The sequence below is a fragment of the Setaria viridis genome, chromosome 3 (assembly GCF_005286985.2).
Source record: "Setaria viridis chromosome 3, Setaria_viridis_v4.0, whole genome shotgun sequence".
Taxonomy (NCBI): Eukaryota; Viridiplantae; Streptophyta; class Magnoliopsida; order Poales; family Poaceae; genus Setaria; species Setaria viridis.
In genome coordinates, this window is record NC_048265.2 from 21,729,926 (window position 1) to 21,750,649 (window position 20,724).

Sequence of the window (20,724 nt, forward strand, 5' to 3'; positions counted from 1 at the left end):
GGTGGAGCTCACCGTATCGAGCAAGCAAACTACACGAGTACGTACACGACATGGGGCTGTTGGACCATACTGCCACTCAAGCAGTTCATCGAACCAGGGAAAAAAGATCTTCTATCCCATCTCCCTTTCTGCCCTCTTTGAATCAGGAGCCGTCGAAACCAGATCCGTCGGCCACGCGCCCGCGCATACACGATATCCCGCCAAAGACGAGTTCAATTCCGAACCCACTGCCGCCGCTACCGCTCCACGCGCCGCGGCGCTGCGAAAATCTCCGCGGCGCCGCCGCAAAACCGGGACGCTTCGCGCCACGGCTGGCAGCCCTATCCGCGCCGGGCTCGTTCTCATCCCGCCGCGAGGGACGCGCAGCACCGCCGAGCACGAGGCCGAGCCTGGCTCTGGCTGGCCTCCCGCAAGTTCGGCGCTGCGACGCGGCTGGCCCACCTGCCAGCCGCCTCCCTCCCCTCACCGCCCACGCGTCGTAATTGCCCGCGCGGCGCCCGCCTGGCCTGGGTTGGGTTGGAAGACTTGTTGGAATGGAAAGCAACCGCCGTAACCGCGTCCGGTCCCCGGGATCCCGTATTCCCGCCTATAAATCCCCGCGCGCCTCCGCCTCAGCTTTCCCCTCCATCATCGGCGAGCAGCAGCTACGATCATACGAGTGCTTCCTAGCTTCAAGGCATCGCAACAAGCAAGGCATCAATCGCCACCAGCGACATCTTTCTTCTTCTTTCCCTGCGCGCGCGACACCAACACCAGGCACCAGCGCCATGGGCAAGGTCCGCTCCTTCTTCTCCCGCAGCGGCAAGCGCGCCGGCGGCGGTGGCAGCTTCCGCGCGGGCACGTCCTCCTCGCCCCGCTCCTCCTCCGCGGCCGCCAGCGCGCCGCCCTCCTCCTCCTCCCCGTCCCCGAGGAACGCGGCGGGGGCCCCGCGGGAGCAGGACGAGATGGAGCGCATCTTCCGCAAGTTCGACGCGGACGGCGACGGCCAGATCTCGCGCTCCGAGCTGGCGGCGCTCTTCGAGAGCGTGGGCCACGCGGCCACCGACGACGAGGTGTCCCGCATGATGGAGGAGGCGGACGCGGACGGCGACGGCTGCATCAGCCTGCCCGAGTTCGCCGCGCTCGTGCGCTCCGCCGACGCCGACGCCGCCGCCGTCGAGGAGGACCTGCGCCACGCCTTCATGGTCTTCGACGCCGACGGCAACGGCCTCATCACCCCCGCCGAGCTCGCGCGCGTCCTCAGGGGGATCGGGGAGGCCGCCACCGTCGCGCAGTGCCGGCGCATGATCCAGGGCGTCGACAAGAACGGCGACGGGCTCGTGTCCTTCGACGAGTTCAAGCTCATGATGGCCGCCGGAGGAAGCTTCGGCAGGATCGCCTATTCTTAGGGCAAGGCAGTGGCGACGGAACCTGCCCTGCTTCGGCTCTGCAATGCTCTGCTCTCACAAATTCGATTCGTTTTATTGTACATACCCCATAACAGCGACAAGAGATTATCACCAAAGTAGTAATTAGTAGGTCCATATTACACGGATAAAAAGCACGATTGGTTTTGTGTATATATGCATATATTGCAAATGTGCATCATCCATTGTATGGAGGCTTAATGGATTGTCCAATTTCAGTTCAAACTTGCGGCTTTCAATTTTTCAGTTTGCGTCTCATGGGGTTTTTGAGTTTTGTTAACTTTGGCGACTTGTGAGATTACGAGTGCATTTCGTTCATATGACAAAGGACGATCTTCTGCTTAATTTCACAATTACCACAACTCTTTTTGTTTCTCTTTTGATTGGAAAGCTCGAGTTACATTCAGTTAGAGAGAGAAACCTAGCAGGCTTCATGTGAACTATTCCACTGATGTATCGGCCCCGTGGCTTTGAGAAAAGTGGTGACAACAGGAAAGGAGGAAAACGACCCCTTGTTGATCCCCTTGGGTGTTCCTCAAAGTTCCTTTCGTGAAAACAACCGGCTTACAAGGGCATGGTTTAACTTAAATAAGGACCAGTAATGGTAGCCCAAACTTGCTATCTCCACCAAAGGTTAAAAGAACAGATGAAATTGGCCAAGTTGGAATAAACTGAAATTCTAAACTCGGACGCGCCAGCAGATTATGTGTATTATATACTCTGATTAGATCTGACCGGTGACAGTGCGATGACGAGGACGTCGAGCGGAGGATGATCCAAGAAAACGGATAGGATCAAACAAACAATTTTGATACTAGTATCAAGTTCGTGTCGGAATCCAGGACACATGAATTTTATCTTCTCACTGAAATTGTATCCTGTTGTGGGTTTGTAAGTTATTAGGCAAAAGGGGAAAAAAAATCAAAATGCCTTTTGGCAGGAACACCATCAGATCACAATCTACACCATGTGGCCGAATGAATGGCAATCAGATCATGTGCCAGAACAGTTATCCCACGAGGCAAACCTGTCCTACATGCCCCAGCGAGCACGGGGAACTCATGTGTCCGGGATGATCCAGATGCTAGTACATAGCATGATCAATCAGGCGCCTCGGGCTTTCATGAACAAGACGGAGCTCGTGAAGATCAATCGAAAGGGATGTTTTGTTTGTCGCCCTTAGGTGAGGATGACAAGCCATGCCTTTTAACGCCCAATTTTATTCAGAGATTCAGCTTCTGGAGCATACTGAAGTCAAGTCACTGCGGTGTGCGAATGTGAATGTATGGTAACTTTTCAGACCATGAGTCCTAAGAAAGGAGAGCATGAAGAAACGGGGATCGGAAACTTAACCAAGGAACAGGAACCACCGGCGAAATTTGCATGGCATGGGTAGTGTTATATTCTTGACCAGTGCAATGGCATGTCCATTTCCTGAAGCAAGTCCAGAGTAGTATATTTGTTCTACAAATGACTTCTGTGCACCAGGTTTGTCGGTAGCTTTCTGCTGGTAGGCTGGAAAGTCTGCAAAAGTTTGTAACATGTTCACCTGGTACCATTACCCCAGGTTCGAATTCCTACCTGTGAGAGGCGGTGTCGCAAGCTTTTGCCTGCCCTTTTGGCATCCTTAGTCAGATGGATATGCAAAAGGTTACCGGCTACGTTGTTGTGTAGAATGCTTACCAGAGGTTATGCCTCGATCCTGGTTACTTCTGTTTGGCACTTCCAGAGGTTTGCAGCTTACCGCGGTGATGCTTTTGTTCTTTCGGTAATTCTTTTCATACAAACTTCGGGTGCCATTCTTCTTCAATTGTTTGCCGAGCATGAAAAATCGTAATTCTGACAGAGCAATATGTTGTCTGGTGCAAAACAGAGGATTTGGCATCACCGTTCTGACAAGCAATCCGCCAACAGGAAATTCTTCCAAACTTCCAAGTCCAGCACGAGTTTGTAGAACAGCGCGCGCCACCTCTGCATATGCTAGGAGCGAGCGTAAAGAAAATTATGATCATGTAAGAGAAATATATGTGAAAGGCAATGAGAACTGCAGCGGAGAGCACACCTTAGCTTTCTCCTTGCACCGCCTTTTCTTTGCCAGATGTTCCTCGAGATATCAAACCAACGGCAAGAAGTAACGTAAGTAGCCTGTGACAAATGGCACTTGATCCAATCGAAAATTTACGTGCATGGCACCCCGTACAAATTTACAAAATACTTTTTTTAAAACGAAAATTTAAAAATATACTTGCAGCGGAGTTACGCAGGAGGGAGTCATCTGCCATCAGGGATTCCAAGTAGACACAGAAGCAGCTCGTCCGCATAGCTGCCAAGTGTAAACAGATTGATGCAATACATATGGTTGATGTCTGTAAAAGAAACAAGACCAAGAAATGATTGTATGTAACATCCAGGTTATTAAGATCTCGAACTTGACAGAAAAGCGGCAAAGGATGATATTCACATAGGAAGGAAGGAGGGTAGCGTGCACCTTAGCGCTTAGGAGAGGAGGTTGTCTAGCTGCTGGCCACAAAATAATATTTTGTACCAAGCATTTGAGCATGCAGAGACGAGGGCTCTGGCTGCATGTTGCCAAGCAGAGTGCTGCTGGACACTTGCCTCGTCAGTCACTACTAATTCAGGGATGTCCCTCACTCTGTCCCAGTAATCTCCTCCGGGTTTGCATTTTCTTACCAGTGCAGGGTAGTTAAGAACGGTGAAACTTTCTAGGCTAGGCAGCCTCTGCAGGAGACCTTCAGGTAAAGCATCCATGGCCGGACAGTCCGAAATATCTACGAACGTGAGTGCTACCAGATCATGCATCCCTTCAGGCAATGATGGCAGGCTGGCACAGTCTGCCAATTCAAGGCTTCGTAGGTTTGAAAGACACTGCATATCATTCATGGACTTCAAGCTTGGGCATTTACCAACTACCAATAGTTTTAACGTGTTATGGCAATCCAATTTGGCAGGTATAGACTCGAGTTTAGAACTTCCCCAGATAATAAGAACTTTTAGACAGGCAAAGCATGTTGGAAACGACACTAAGTTGGGGCAGTCACTAATGTCCAAGGATTCCAAATTGCACGGGCCCTCATACTCAGAGGGATCAACCGAGAGTGGGGCAGGTGATAAACCCGTGAACTTTTTATTCTCACTAGTATCATGGCTTTCCTCACTCTGGCCAAGATCATGTCATGTTGCTGAACTTAAATGACTTGCAACAAGAGAAAGGGATGATAAATGTTGTTAAACCTGCTGCTCTATGAAGGAGTGCTTTATTTCCTTTCACGATCAAGGATTTGAGTACTGGAACCTTAGGTAGAGCTGTCAACTTAGGGCAGTCCACAATTTTCACTGCATCAAGCAATGGAAAAGCAACTGATGATACTACCCCCACATCAGTTTCCTTCCACCTCTCTAAGAGTTCCATCTTCTCCAAAGCCAATAACTTTAATTTGGGGAATATCTGTAGAGAGTGACTGCACTCTTCTTCAACAAGTTTGCACAGCCAAATTAAACTGCTGCACAGGTATGCCAAATTACCCATCAATTCTAGCTGAAGGACCTCTAGACACGGAAGCTCCCACACTGACGGAATACTAGTTCAGTTTGCACAACCAATCAAAGTGAGCTCAACAAGTTTATGCAAGGTCATGTTGTTTGTCATCCACCTTGGGAACTGTGTCCCTAAATACTGATTTATTTCTAGAACTTTCAAATTGCCGTGAAGTTTCAGAGCTTCAAAGACTTCCTTAGAAACATCCACGTGCAAATCTTTAGACATGCGTACTTGTGTGTGCCGAGATGTACGTGTACCCCAGCAAAATTTCAGCTGCTCAATATTTGTTTTAGTCTCAAGATCAGCTTCTCTGGCCTCTAATGGATTAGTTAGTCTCATCAAACCATATATCTGTAGCTTGCCACAGAGTTTTAAATTTCTGATCTCCTTGATACCACGGTCAGGATCATCCCCAACTATGTACATGGTAAGTGTTTGTAAGGAACTGAGTTGGCCAAGACCAGCTGGCATGCACATTAAACTGCTACATTTGTCAAGGTAAACATGGCGAAGATTGACAATATATTTCATGCCCTCTGGTAGCTGAATCAGATTACTGCAGCCATTGAGCATCAATACTTGTAAATTATATAGTGCACTTGTCGCTTCAGGTATTGCTTTTATGCGGCTGAAAGATAAATCTAGGTATCTCAAGTGCTTCATGAATGCCAGCTCAAACGAAAATGCTTTACTCTGATGTATGTGAAGACCAAGCACCCTCAAAGTGGAAATTGTGAAATTAGGATGTGGGTCACTAGTCACAAGATTCTTACACAAAGAAAACATACTACGGATGATTCGACAATGCTGCACTGCTAAATCAATCTTGTGAGGATGAGGGTAAGCCAGATGATGGATGTCCTCTGGATTTTTTTTAATGTCAGAAAGTTTTTGCAAGCACAAAACTCTCATTACCACTTATTACTACTGCAAGATCATGCATCAGATCATGAATTTTGAATGTTACCACATCATGGTACCCATAGTTTTCCTTTCCCAACGAAAATGTTTTCCTTTCATTGTACGCATAGTATTCCTTTCCCAAAGACCCACGACTTAACATCTTGGAAAAAGGATCTCCAAACTAGCTGTGAAAAGATAGCATGGCCTTTTGCTTCCAGATCAGATGTCCTTTCAGATGGAATAAATCCATTTGCTATCCAAAGGTGTATCACTTCCAACTTATTAATCTCATAATCCTTGGGGAATACAGCACAAAAAAAACAAAACACTGCTTCATGTGAGATGGAAAATGTTTATAGCTCAGCATTAATGCTGCACGTATTGGGTTTTCCTCATCCTCCCAAGTATTGCTTTCAAGGATGGTAAACCAATCACTTATCTCAAGTTTTGTACTCATCAAGCCCCCAATACTCTTGAGAGCTAATGGAACTCCTTGACACTTGCAAGCAATTTTATTACCGATCCTAATAAGATCAGAAGACTCCAACTGACTCATGCCGAATGCTCTTCTACTGAATAAAGTCCAAGAATCTTGTTCACTGAGGGGTTCCAGCAAGAATGGCTCTACTGTTCCCATGATAGATGCAACTTCCAAATCTCGGGTTGTCACAATTATTGCACTCCCCACACCACATGAACCAAATAGTATTCTTAGAGCATCCCATTTCTCAACATATTTATTCCAAACATCATTCAATACAAGAAGACCTCTTTCGGCTCAATTCTTCCCGGAGGCGCTGCTGTAGCAACTCCATGTTATCATTCTTCAACCCACAATCATACCCAATTGCAGAATCAATAACCTTCTTCACAATATCTGGGACCCTGAACTTCTCAGATACACAAACCCACAAATGCTTTTGGAAACCCTTTTTAGCCTCGTCATCATTGAAGATCAGCTGTGCCAGAGTTATCTTGCCCAATCCTCCTATCCCGACAATACAAGAAATGGACAATTTCTCACTCTCGGCACCAAGCTGTTAAAGGATAGGTTTCGGTTCTTGTAAAAGAATTTTATGTGAACACGTCAAATGAACGAGGTGGTATTGGACACATAGATATGTTGGTTAAATCTTATTTTACAGATAGATATTGTATAGATAGAGGAGGTTTAAACCAACTATATCTTGTGTCACACATTGTAATCAAACTCTGTAATCTGTTGGGAATTCCCCATATATAACACGAAACCGTGCGCTAGCCTGAGTAGGCAGCCACGTTCACCCAATTACTATTATTTCTTTCATGGAAATCAGAGCTACTTCCTCAAAATACATCTAAGCTGCCGCAGCTATGGCTTCCAGTTCCTCGTCGTCGTCATCAAGTGCTCTCGGGCCGCCCGTCTCCGAGAAGCTCACGCGAGAGAACTTCATCCTTTGGAAGGCTCAGGTGTTGTTGCCGATCAGGGGTGCTTGTCTTCTTGGCATCCTTGACGGCTCATCCCGGCACCACCGAAAACAATTCAAGATGATGAGAAGAACATCATCTCCAACCCGGCGTACGAGATCTGGTTGGTGCAGGACCAGCAAGTACTCGGCCATCTTGTCAACTACATGTTGTCCACAGTGTTGGCGCAGGTAGCTACGTTGACATCGTCGTCCGAAGTTTGGACGGTATTAGAAGACATGTACTTGGCACAATCATGTCCACGAGTAACCAATCTACGGATGCAACTTGCAAGCCTCAAGAAGGGAAGCATGAACATCGCGACGTACTTCAACAAGATGAAGGCTATCGGAGATGAAATTGCTGCTGCGGGGAAGCCTATCGACAATGATGAGATGATATCCTTTATTCTGAATGGTCTTGATTTTGAATATAATCCCATTGTTTCTTTTGTTTTGGGTCAGTCAGATCCAATCTCTATCGATGATCTCTATGCTCAAATTATGGCTAATGAGATGCGGCTGGATATGTTTGATCAACGTTTAGGAGGTCACTATCAATCGTCAGCAAATTCAGCTTCTAGAGGTCGAGGAGGCTTCAACCCTCGTGGTCGCGGTGGAAACTGTGGGTGAGGGTCAAGCGACCGTGCTGGAGGGCGCAACAACTTTTCAACCACCAGCAACTCCACTAACAGTAATTTCAAGTCTGGAGGACAGTCAAGCAGACCTCGGTGTCAGATATGTAGCAGGACAAATCACACTGCTATTGAATGTTGGCACCGGTTTGAAGAAGATTTTCAGCCATCAAATAACAACAAATCAAGCTTGGCCACATATGGTGTTGACACTAACTGGTATATGGACAGTGGTGCGACTGATCATATTACTAGGGAATTGGACAAGATGACGGTACATGACAAGTATGGTGGTCAAGATCAAATACACACAGCGAATGGTTCAAGTATGAAAATTAGAAGTATTGGTCATTCAACTTCACATACCCCAGCTCGCAATCTTTTATTGAAAAATATTTTGCATGTTCCTAGCGCTCATAAAAGTCTTGCTTCAATTCATCGTCTTGCCTCTAATAATAATATTTTCCTTGAATTTCATCCAAATTTTTTCCTCATGAAGGACCGGGCAATGAAGAAAACTCTTCATCAAGGCAGGTGTGAAGGAGGCCTTTATCCCTTAGTTTCCAGTTCTTTTGAAGCAAGCACAAATAAAGTAGCGTTTGGAGTTAATAAGTCGTCCATGTATAGATGGCATAGTCGTTTGGGTCATCCATCTTTCTCTATTGTTAGGCATGTTTTGAAGAACAATAAGTTGTCATTTCTAGATGATACTAGTAATAATTTAGTTTGTGATCCTTGTCAAAGAGCCAAGAGCCATCAACTACCTTATGCAAATTCCAATAATGTGTCTACTTTTCCTCTCCAATTGATCCATTCTGACGTGTGGGGTCCAGCTCCAGAATCTGTTGGTAGACACACATATTATGTAAGCTACATCGATGACTATAGTAAATATACATGGATCTATTTGCTTCGAAAGAAGTCTAAATTTTTTCAAGTCTTCCATAATTTCCAAAACCTTGTTGAGCGCAAGTTTGATAGGAAGATTCTATCCATGCAAATGGATTGGGGAGGAGAGTATGAGGGATTGCATTCCTTCTTCCAGAAAATTGACATCTCCCATCGAGTTTCATGTCCTCATGCTCACCAAAAAATGGTTTTGCAGAAAGAAAATATAGGCATATAGTAGAGGTTGGGCTTGCTCTTCTTGCTAACGCTTCAATGCCCCTGAAATTTTGGAATGAAGCTTTCCTAACCGCTACTTATTTGATTAATCTTTTGCCTAGCAAAGTCATCAATTACCACACGCCAGTAGAGCTCCTTCTTCAAGAAAAACTCAACTATGCGTCTCTTCGTGTCTTTGGATGTGCATGTTGGCCGAATCTTAGGCCTTTCAATACGAGAAAACTTGCCTTCCACTCAAAAAGATGTGCCTTTCTTGATTATAGCTCTATTCACAAAGGATTCAAGTGTCTTGATATTCCTACTAGGTGTGTGTATATCTCTCTTGTTGTAATCTTTGATGAATCTATTTTTCCTTTTGAAACTCTCCATGAAAATGCTAGTGCTCGTCTTCATCAAGAAATTCTTCTTTTACCGGATCATCTTTTGAATAATAGCTCAGGGGATGTAAGTTGTAATGCTAATACTACTGATGATCATAACCCAAACCATGGTTCTAGTGCTGTCACATGTGCAGGAAGAATCTGGAGAAAATTTGGCACCAAACAGTGCTTGGATTGCTCAAAACCGGCAAGAAATTGGAGGTTCTCCATACAATAATAATCTGACCGGCACTGAAATTGGAGGAGATTCGCCAGCACATGCGGGTCCTGACTCCCAGGCAGATCTCCCTGCGTCGCTTGTTCGCCAGACACAATCACGCATAGCACCGTCTTCATGTGCCGCGCCGTCTTCGCCCGACAAGCCGTGTAGCGAGCCACAATAGGCGGGCGAGCCGAGTCACGTGCCCAGCGCAGGCCGCGCAGTGCCTGGCGAGCCGCGATTGGTGGGGAGCACACCACGCCCCAAGACATCGCATGGAGCTAGCACCTCGCCCGCATCTGCCTTGGACTCAGCGAAGATTCTCCCTCCGGGATCTTCTGCGAATACTACTCCGGGTGTAACTTCGGAATCTGAGTTTGTTTCCTATCCAACACCAAATATTCCTCCTCCTAGGACCAGATCTCAAAGTGGCATTGTTAAATAAAAGCAATATACTGATGGGACTATTAGATATGGGTTCTTCTTGTCTACAGGAGAGCCACATACTCTACAGGAAGCACTTGGGGATCACAGATGGACAAAAGCAATGGAAGAGGAGCTTATGGCGCTTCACAAAAACAAGACTTGGCATTTGGTTCCTCCTTCTAAAGGTAACAATCTCATTGATTGTAAATGGGTGTATAAATTGAAACGGAAAGCTGATGGAATTATAGATCATTATAAAGCAAGATTGGTTGCTAAAGGATTCAAACAAAGATATCGTATTGATTATGAAGATAGTTTTAGTCCTGTTGTGAAGATAGCTACTGTTCGGCTTGTACTCACTATAGCCATCTCAAGAGGTTGGTGTTTGAGGCAGCTAGATGTTCAGAATGCGTTTCTTCATGGTGTTCTTGAGGAAGAGGTTTACATGAGACAACCTCCAGGCTTTGAGGACGCAAAATTTCCAAACTATGTTTGCAAGCTAGATAAAGCTATTTATGGGTTGAAACAAGCTCCTAGGGCCTAATATTCACGGTTGAGTTCAAAATTACTTGATCTTAGGTTTAGAGCATCCAAGTTTGATGCGTCACTATTTATTTACACCAAGTCAAACACAACCATATTTATACTCATATATGTTGATGATATCATAGTAACAGGGTCCTTCATGGATGTAATTTCAGCCTTGCTTACAGATCTTCGAGCTAACTTTGCTCTTAAAGATTTGGGTAATCTAAATTATTTCCTTGGCATTGAAGTCAAACCAACTCAGGGAGGCATTATATTGTCACAAACAAATTATGCTTCAGATGTGTTGAAGAGAGTTGGCATGACAAATTGTAAGTCTTCTCCTACTCCTTTAGCAGCTTTAGAAAAGTTATCCTGTCAAGATGGCACGCCATTATCATTAGAAGATAGTACAAAATACCACAATATTGTTGGAGCAATTCCCCATATATAACATGAAACTGTGCGCTAGCCTGAGTAGGCACAATTACCATTATTTCTTTTACAAGCAGCATTTGCACTATTTTCTTTCTACCTCCCTCCCTTCTAATAACAACTTGCTCATCAACATATGAATGTGTCCGCATTCTCTCATCCATTGGCATGGAAGGATGTATGCTGAATCTAAACTGATTCATTTGTCGAACAAGTTCATCAATCCGTCCACTATCTGTTGGAGCCTCTTTCCTATCTTGTAGGTAAATAGCAAAGGATTATAATGAGGAGAGAAGAAGCCCCTTACATCACCATTTATCTTATGGCCATGACGAAGTGCCTCACGGTGGAGTGCCTCGTAACGCAGCTCATCAAGGGCGTTATCAGCATCACAGGCAGCCAACTTTAGCTGAGCGATCCAGGATTTCACAGCAGGCTTCTTGTATGCTTGTTCCTTGGCATCAGAAACCACTTGGTTGATGGCAAGCAGCAAGTTATGCAACTTCTGACGCCTCTGTTGAATGCTACCAATGAAGATAAACTCTGTGGAAAGAGACTCGCCAGGCAAAAGAGCAGAGAGTAACTGAGCCATGGATCAAAGCTCAGCAACTATAGGAATATGAAGAAATATAATAGCGCAGGGCCGGTAGCGTGGAGTTATAAACGCAATCGGATCCCTGGGCGGCGTAATTTTACATTCTCGCAAATTTACATTTCACCAAAACGGGTCGTACACTTTTCCTCATAGTGGGTTCCACATTGGAGGTGAGGTTTTCTATTGAGGCAATTTTGGTGTAAATATTTACATTATGAAGTAACGAAATTCCCCCTGAAACTGTGTTCAAGAATGCTCCCATGACGGGATAACTTTACTTTTTTGTTGGAGAACACCTTCGCATGGGGTGTCAAAGAGAATGCGCCTGTGACGCGATAACCTTACTTTTCTGTTTGAAAAAAACACCTACGCACGATGTGTTAAAAGAATGTGCTTGTGACGCAAGTCTTATCATTTTTCTATAAGAGAAAGAGATAAGAAAACACGTTCACACGAGGTGCAAAAGAACGCGCCTATGACGCAAGTCTTATCATTTTTCTATAAGAGAAAGAGATAAGAAAACACCTTTGCACGAGGTGTAAAGGAACGCGCTTGTGACGCGAGTCTTGTCATCTTTCTATAAGAAAAAAAAATAAGAAAGAGGCTTCACATAAGGTGTCAAAGAAATCAAACGAATTTACTTTTATGTTAATGAGAGGTACATCACATGCGAAGGTGTCAAAGAAAGATATCGCGATCATCAAAAACCAACTAGAAAGTAAAAGAAAGAAATTAACGTCGAAAGCAACCTAAAGGTTGCCATTTTGACACACAAGAGTTAGACTTGCGAAGGCTTTCAGCTAAATGAATCCATCATAGGCTATGTTCAATTATCAAAGATTACAAGGAAACATTTTCCTCTGCATCTCTATCACTTCCTGAAGGCGGGAGGGGGGGATGTTTTTTTGCAAAAAAACCTATTCCAAAAGTGATCGAGACTTGAAGAAAATCAAAAGTTTACAATTCAAAAGGGAAGTTCGATTACACAGCCCACACGACTAGGGGCTGTGCTAGGAACAAAAGCATCTAATACAAAACAATATTCTTTATCCTGGGGGCACTTGTTTTCGATCTTAACCTCCGCAGCACACGATTAAAAATCTGGTGCCTGGGATCGACTAACCCGTTCACCACCAGTAGAATTGAGCAAGTGACGTAGTGCATAGCTGCGCAATGGATAATAAGAACAACAAAAACGCCAAAAATCGTCAAAAGATTTATCTGGGTACTTAGCATGATAAACCGTCCAAGAATGACCGCTGACACACAAGCCTTCTCGGCAAAATGTTTTGGGAATTATTTCACACACAGTTCCATCACATGGAACCTACGTCATAGTCAATATTTACAACAAAATAAATACAAGTCTTTCCGGTCAACAACAAGTTTATCAGGCGTAAGCATTCTTTACACCTTCGACTCCTCTTCAGTTGAGGGCGGGTCTTGAGGTCGAGCATCGGGCAACAACGATTCTTGGGGCTGGGAATCCTGAGGCTCCTCAGACATGGACGATGCTGATGGTTTCACAGTCTCAGGAGCAGCGGACACTGAGGACAACACCTCCGCAGCAGCAGATTGATGGCTGGGTTCTGGGCCGGCCATTGAAGTGGAGGAGTATAGAGGCCTTGAGTAGCAGAATCTCCATGAAGCGGTTGAAGCTTGCGAATCTCCATCATTTGTTTTGCCCGGCCAAGATAGAACTATGAGGAAATAACCTCATAGCATCAAAAGATATTTCAAAGCATCCTCAAAATTGCAAAGAAGAAAAGAGTAACAGAGAAAAATTACCTTTCCAAGATGGTCAACAGCTTTTTTACGAGCACCTTCGCAGCCACTTTTAATCCAGAACTCCCTGAGAAATAACTTAGACACGGTATCGACATTACGGCTAAGGACTAGGATTTCGGAGTGGTTCGAAAACTTGTAACCGCGTGAGCCAAATTTTTTGAAGTGATTGTAGCCCTTGCCCTCGAGAATCTGAATCAGGGATTCGACACTCGTACCCACAACATAATCGCCAACCTTGGATAAAATCCCTGGCAAGAATTTCAATTCATCTGCCAGCCATTGAAAGAGCTTTCCAGTATTTCCGGTTGCAGGGAAAGGCTGTGGTTCAGCACCAAACTGGTTAAGAGTGTCGCGATATTGATGGTTTATATGAAGGCCCCATTGCCAAATCCTGGACTCATTTTCCTCTAGAATTTTCTCCTGGGAAGCATTGACTTGCCTTAGCTCAGAAATAATTTTATTTTTAGTCACCAATCTCTAGTTTGCGCGGTGGCAGTCATCTTGATGGTATCAAGCTCTTTGTGAACCTCGTGAAAGCACTCCGCATCTTTCTCAATCATCGCGTGAAGGTTATCAAGAGCTATCTCTTGCTGCTGATTACACAAGGTCAAAGACTTAACCTCAGCAGAGAGGTCTTTATTGTTCGCTTCCATTTGAGCAATTTGATCCTTTAGCTTCTGCACCTCGGCAGTGAGATCTGTTTTCTCAATGCGCAGGTCTTCCATCTTGTTCAAAACTTTTTCACAACCAAGTTTTCCAGCGATCACTTCTTTCATTGCGAACGTGGTCATCAATGAGCAAAGCTCAAGTCCGCTGAGACCCTTGATTCTTGACTCAAAAGCTGTCAAAAGGAAATCGATAGAATTTTCTTTATAAGCAAAACAAAAAACAAATAATAAAAATGTCATTAGCTAAGGTGTTAACCTTTCGAATAAAAAAATTGATATTGTGGAATTTTAGCGTTAGCCTCACCAGAGTCAACAGCTCGAATGACTTTGAAGGAATCCCCTTTTTCAACACTTGTTTCAAATGAGCTCACGTCTTTAACCAATCTCAGTTCATCTGAGTCAAGTTGACTCAAGGAAAGCAAAGCGCGAGCAACAGTTCACCATCTGCGCAAGCAAGACAATTTAATAGCATGTCAAATTGAATACACAACAAAAACACAAGGTAACACCGGGTACAAGTCTAAGGTAATCATCTTTAGGGGGAGAGAAAATCCCTTTACCATTGGCAGGGAATCTCATGAACCTTAGGAAAGGTAAAATCTTCGTCAGTCTTGGATGTAAGAGGATTCCCTTCGGCATCAATCTTGGGGGTAAGGTCTCATTGCCTTCACTCTCTTGAGCATTTAGCACAGGAGACAAATTAAGAGGTAGTTTATTGGACGAACAAACAACATGCTTAGCCTCGCATGACTTGGGCATCAAGGCTTGGCTAGAAACAACCGCATCTTTATCACAGTCAATTGGATCCTCATCTAAATAAATCATGCTTTCGTCTTGATCCAAGATGTCAGCCATCCTAGCAAAGGCAGAAGCGGAGGTACTAGGCATTTTGGCCTCGAAATTGATATTCGTGTCCTCCAGGTGCTGATAGTATTCAGCAACCAAGCCGTGATGCTGACCAATTTTGCTTTCAAGAGCATCAGTTCCTACCAAACTATCTTGAGGAGCATCTGCAGGCTCGGGCGAGGGTGTTACCTTAACGCCCGGTGAAAATCCATGTTTAGTCCCGTGCTGCTCGGCAACAACACTATGGTTTCAAGTACCTGGAGCGAGGGTGAACTCTCAACACTTGGTCGTGCGTTGGGAATTATCTTACGTTGCTTGGCAGCACCGGCTGTTTCCAGTTCTCTTTTCCGTTTCTACATTGCTGTCACAACCTTTGTTGATTTGGAAACAGCTGATGACCCCGCAACGTCTACCTTTTTCTTCTTAGAAAAGCTTTTTTCTTAACCTTAGGAATTTGAGAGCCAACGTTCCCCCGACAAAACCATTTTCTTCGCAGACCCACCAGGATGCGGACGCGGCTTGTAAGAAAGTTTCATCTCATCAAATACCCGATTAATTCGTGCACCGTGTTTCAAAGCCAACATCGCAGCCTCATGTTCCTTCAGTGAATAGTTGCTAATCAGGAGAACAACTTGCCTCTCAATTTCAGCTACGAACTCTGCATCTGACACACCATCTGGTTTCTTAACACCAAATTTCAGAAATTTAACTTCAAGGTCTGTATAGGGGATCTTTTTCTTAACAAAGGTAGTCGGTTTCCAACCATGGTGCGAGGGCCAGATGCCAGCAGCCAAAAACTCCTCGATGGCATCTCGACTAGAAACAACTTGACTGGCTTGGAAATAAGCAAATCTCGCAGGTGAAGAGCAGCCTCGACGTCTAAAAGTGGGCGCAAATTCCAATTCCATGTCTTTGATCTTGCAAGCCAAAGGATGCTCCAAAATTTCTTTGCCCTTAGAATATTTTCCAACAACAACAGGAATGGTTGCATAGAACCAATAAGAATCCCATTTGTTTGACCACTTATTTTTTTGGCTCGGAGCGAGGGCAACTGGCACTATGTTTTGACCTAACCGTCATGTCCAGAAGGTTCAGCATCGATACTGCGCCTCAAATTCTTCCTCGCCAACCATGAGGTGTTTCTTTTGGAGATGCAATTCAAAATGGCGAGCGAAAGATTCAGCATCTATTTTACCTCCAAAAGAATGACTCCACCAAAAATACTTCAGGATCTGTGGGATAGACTTGGGAGTCAACTGACAAATGCGAATCTTCGTCAGCCTGGCAAAAGATTTTTCTAGCAGAAACCTCAGCCCGGCAACAAAGAAGTCCCAAAAGACCACAGATTCGTTAGGCTCAGGAGCTAGGACATCTTCGTCTCCTGGTGGTCGGCAATCTCCAACATTGAAATAACCTTTCTCAACATAAAAATCGATATCATTTTGGCTAACCAAAGAATGACCAAAAAAGCAGCTGGTGGGAACCTCCGCAACCAGATCATTCACATCAACCTCCACGTTATCGAGATCCTCGCCTTCCTCTTCCTCTGCACCCTCAGCAGTGTCACCCTCACCATCAGAATCACTATTTTTCCCAATGGACGATTCCCCATCAAATGAGCTGTTACCTTCGCGGTTGTGCTGAGAGCCGCCCAAGTCATCGTCTCCACTTGGAGGCAGTTCGATCTCCGGGTTCATCGGATTTGCCGCGACATTTTCTTCAGCTTCTGGAATAACCAGATTGGCAGCAGCTAGTTCTTCTTCAGACATTAGTCTAGCATTAATCTTAACACGAGCCACTATATTCAAGGAAAGGTAGAACATATAAGAGAACATTAAATTTAAATCAGATGTTACAGTAGCATAGGTAAAGAAAATCACCTTCGCAGAGTCAAGAAGGGAGGAATCGAAAGGGACACACGAATCTCAAAGCACAAAGAAAGAAATCAGCAAGGGTCGTTGTCGAAACAAGGGTGCAGAAAAGTTACCGCACCCCCATCTATTTATAAGCATAGGAAGGCACTGTTTCGGTAATCGTGCTCAACAGTAAAAAAGCAAGGGCAAAATAGTCATTTAACTACCTTCATAGAGAGATCCAATCCAACGAGCAGGGGAGATGTTTTCAATCCTTGATCGAGATCAAATGATATTTTGAGGGTTTGGCCCACTGGAGTTGGACCTCACCCCCGAGGGGCTACTGTTGGGGATCTAGATTTGGATTGTCAACGTCACCCTTGCACGCCGCTTTAGAGAATTGGATCGTCACAATGATAATCAAAATGATCTTCACCATCGCTCAAAGCTAACAACCTCGTTTCCTTTCTTACCTTCGTCACCTCGCCTGCGAGGGTGCAGGCAAATTGTTTTGATCGTGTTTGCAGGTTCTCGTGCTGGAGGGCGCGGAGCGAAGTTATTCGGCAAATCGGGCGAAGGGAGGTGGAGGTCATGAGCACATTCGCTGTCCAAAGTTCAAGGTCCATTCAAGATCACTTTCGCGGAGGTGTGGAGGATTAGGGTCACGCTGCGAACGTGACCCGGGTGGCATGAATAGCATGACCTGGTTAGGGTGTACAAATTGGATTAGGACTCTTTGTTTATCAAAATGTACAACATATTCTTGGAATGTAGTGGTTGAATGAGGGTAAATTCGTTATGTAAAAGTTGGTTGGCCTCCCTATAAAAGGGGAGGCACCCCTACTGTACAAGGGTTCACATTTCTGGAGAAATACAAACCTTAGAGAGTTTTGTTTACCATTTGTGTGTTGTTTCTTTAAGTGTTTGATGAATAGCTTGCTCTGAACCAACACGGGTAAAGTGTACACCTCTGCGCAGAGTTATAAAACTATTCAAATAGCCGAGGCTCTCGTCAAGAGCTCACATAGCTAAAGCTTCCATTGATTAGTCATGACCAATTTCATAAAGGAAAGAGAGATTCAGGCTTGTCCTGGGATGTGTCTAGAAATAAGGCAAAGGCCAGCTCAGGTAATCCTTGACGGATCCTGATGCTCTTAAAACTTGGGGACATGTAGGGAGGTAGATTCCCCTCCAGGACCAACAACTTATAAATACTTGCATTACATCCTTTTCAAATGTTGCAACCTTATACACTGTGCATAAAATTAGCTCTTAGGTAAAACTAGCAGCTATTCCTTGAAACCCTGCATGAAATAGTACAACAACTATAGGATTTGCTGGGTACCTATTGTTTGGTACTCACTCTTACTTGCTATTCCTTTCTTACTCCAGAGGAAGAAGAAGTTGCCGCTGAAGAGGACGAGGATCCTGAGGATCTCCCATAGGAGCCAAACCGCCTGTTGGCTTGGGATTGCTACGTAGGACTCCACTGTATAATTAAGGTTGATGCTACAACCCCTCTTATATCATTAGTAGTGTGTTTTCTATTTTTCAACCTTATGTAAATTATCAATAAAAGTTGTACGAAGTATGGATGTGATACTTTTTGTGAGAAATGCTCGTATCATCTACAGATCCAGAGAATGATACAAATGACATTCGGGGTCCCTTTTTAGGGGCAACCCCCACAACTTCTGATTGCTTCCTTCCAATAGTCAGCATCAGGAGATCCATAAGCCTCAGCAATGGTTTTTGGAGTGTCATCTAGTGTCATCTACAAGGTACCTAATGAAGTCATCACTAAAAGACTTTTCAGTCCTTCATCTCTTACTCTTTCAAGTCCCTTCATTGTCAACCTTCTCATGTTTTTTCTCATGTAGTTTTTCAAATTGTAGTACTATATCATTATTTTCAGGGGAATTAACAAATTCATGACTAAAACTACTAGATGTTTCTTTCATAGGAAAAATGCTCTCAAAGAATATGACATCTCTGGACTCCATGATTGTACCAACATGCATGTCCGGTACTCCAGATTTTATTATCAAGAATCTATATCCGAAACTATGAAAAACATAGCCTAGAAAGACACAATCAACTGTTTTCGGTCTGAGCTTGCGTTTCTTAGCAATTGGTACATTAACCTTTGCCAAGCATCCCCAAGTACACAAGTATGAGAGTGTTAATCTTTTATTTTCCCATTCCTCGAATGGTGTATTCTCTTTATTTTTCATAGGAACTCTGTTAAGAGTATGACAAGAATCAACATGGCTTCACCCCACCATTCATTAATCTTTTATTTTCCCATTCCTCGAATGGTGTATTCTCTTTATTTTTCATAGGAACTCTATTAAGAGTATGACAAGAGTCAACATGGCTTCACCCCACCATTCCCAAGAATGTCCGGCTGTTTCTAACATGGCGTTAGCCATCTCAGTTAGAGTGCATTTATTTCTTTCAACCACTCCATTTGACTCAGGGGAATAAGGTGGTGTTTTCTCATGAATGTTGCCATGTTCCCCACAAAACAAATTGAACTCATTAGAGAAATACTCTCCACCTCGATCCGATCGAACATGTTTTTATCTTCCTCTCAAGTTGATTTTCAACTTTGGCCTTATAGATCTTGAAAAACTTAAATGCCTCATGTTTCATTTTAAGCAAGTACACATAGCAGTATCTAGTAGAATCATCTATCAAAGTTATGAATTATCTCTTTCCACCTTTAGTTAACACACCATTCATTTCACATAAGTCTGAATAAACTAATTCTAAATGTGCCAAGATCCTCACCTCGGCAGCCTTGTGAGGGTTGCGGGGTTGCTTAGATTGCATACACACCTGACACTTAGAATTTTTGACCAAAGTGAATTTCGAAATTAAACTCAAATTAGCTAGCCGCAACATACAATCAAAATTAACATGACAAAATTGTGAATGCCAAATATTTGATTCATCATCATCATTACACACATGATTCACAACTTTATTACAAGAGTCCGACATGGACAAGCGAAACAAACCATCACATATCCTTTACCAACAAAGGAACCAAACTTAGGCACAACACACTTGTTCGACTCAAATACCAACTTAAAACCATCCTTACACAGAAGGGATCTGCTAACAAGATTTTTATTTATTGAGGGGACATGCTGCATGTTCTTCAGTAGCACGGTCTTTTTGAAATAAACTTTAGATCGACCGTGCCAACACCATGAACAACAACACCTGAGCCGTTCCCCATCAACACAGATCCAGTCCCTGTGACCTGTAAGAGGAAAATAAAGAAATATCAGCACACACATGTATATTAGCTCTGGTGTCAATCCACCAATTTGGTAAATGATAAACTGAAAGAACAATAGCATGATTACCATACCCTGATGTCCCCTTCTCAGCATTGCTTATAACAACATTAGCAGACTTTTTCTCCCCGTGCTGCTGCTTGTCCTTGCGGTCCTTGGCCCAATGGTCAGAACCACCGTACACAAAGCACTTTCCATTGTTCTTCTTCTTCTTAAAGTTGATAGTCTGAGTAGTCTTGTGTTGAAACTTAACCTTCCCTTTGCCCTTATTCTTGTGAGATTGGAAGTTCCTTTTATGCACCACATGGGCGCTAGAACCTCCCTCATTACCACGTGCACGTGAATCCTTTGCTCTCGTCTTTTCCTCAACATCAAGAGCGACGATCAGACCGGCTACAGTGAATTTCTATCTCTTGTGTTTCAGAGTAGTAGCAAAGTTCCTCCACGAAGGAGGCAATTTGGCAATGATGCCACTGGCCACAAATTTATCCAGCAGCTCACACCTGACATTCACAAGGTCCTTTGCAAGAGTCTATAACTCATGAGCCTGTTCAACTACAGAACAGTCATCAACCATCTTGTAGTCATAGAACTGTTCCCTGATGTACAGCTCGCTCCCTGCATCAGA

At 44.1% G+C, this 20,724-nt stretch overlaps 1 protein-coding gene, 1 non-coding gene and 1 pseudogene across 2 annotated transcripts; 2 read left to right on the forward strand and 1 right to left on the reverse strand.

Moving 5' to 3' along the window:
- The first annotated feature begins 608 nt into the window (after window positions 1–608).
- On the forward strand, window positions 609–1,631 carry LOC117847306 (probable calcium-binding protein CML10). Its single transcript, XM_034728494.2, has one exon. The coding sequence runs from the start codon at window positions 768–770 to the stop codon at window positions 1,386–1,388; it is 621 nt and encodes a 206-aa protein (XP_034584385.1). The 5' UTR covers window positions 609–767; the 3' UTR covers window positions 1,389–1,631.
- A 2,271-nt stretch (window positions 1,632–3,902) lies between these two features.
- LOC140222189 (putative disease resistance protein RGA3) lies at window positions 3,903–11,660 on the reverse strand (annotated as a pseudogene).
- On the forward strand, window positions 7,692–7,830 carry LOC117851121 (small nucleolar RNA Z247). Its single transcript, XR_004639482.1, has one exon. It is a non-coding gene; the product is annotated as a small nucleolar RNA Z247 (small nucleolar RNA).
- Window positions 11,661–20,724: the final 9,064 nt, after the last annotated feature.

Coding starts and splice junctions, on each gene's coding strand:
- LOC117847306 (XM_034728494.2), top strand. CDS start 768: ATGGGCAAGGTCCGCTCCTTCTTCTCCCGCAGCGGCAAGCGCGCCGGC.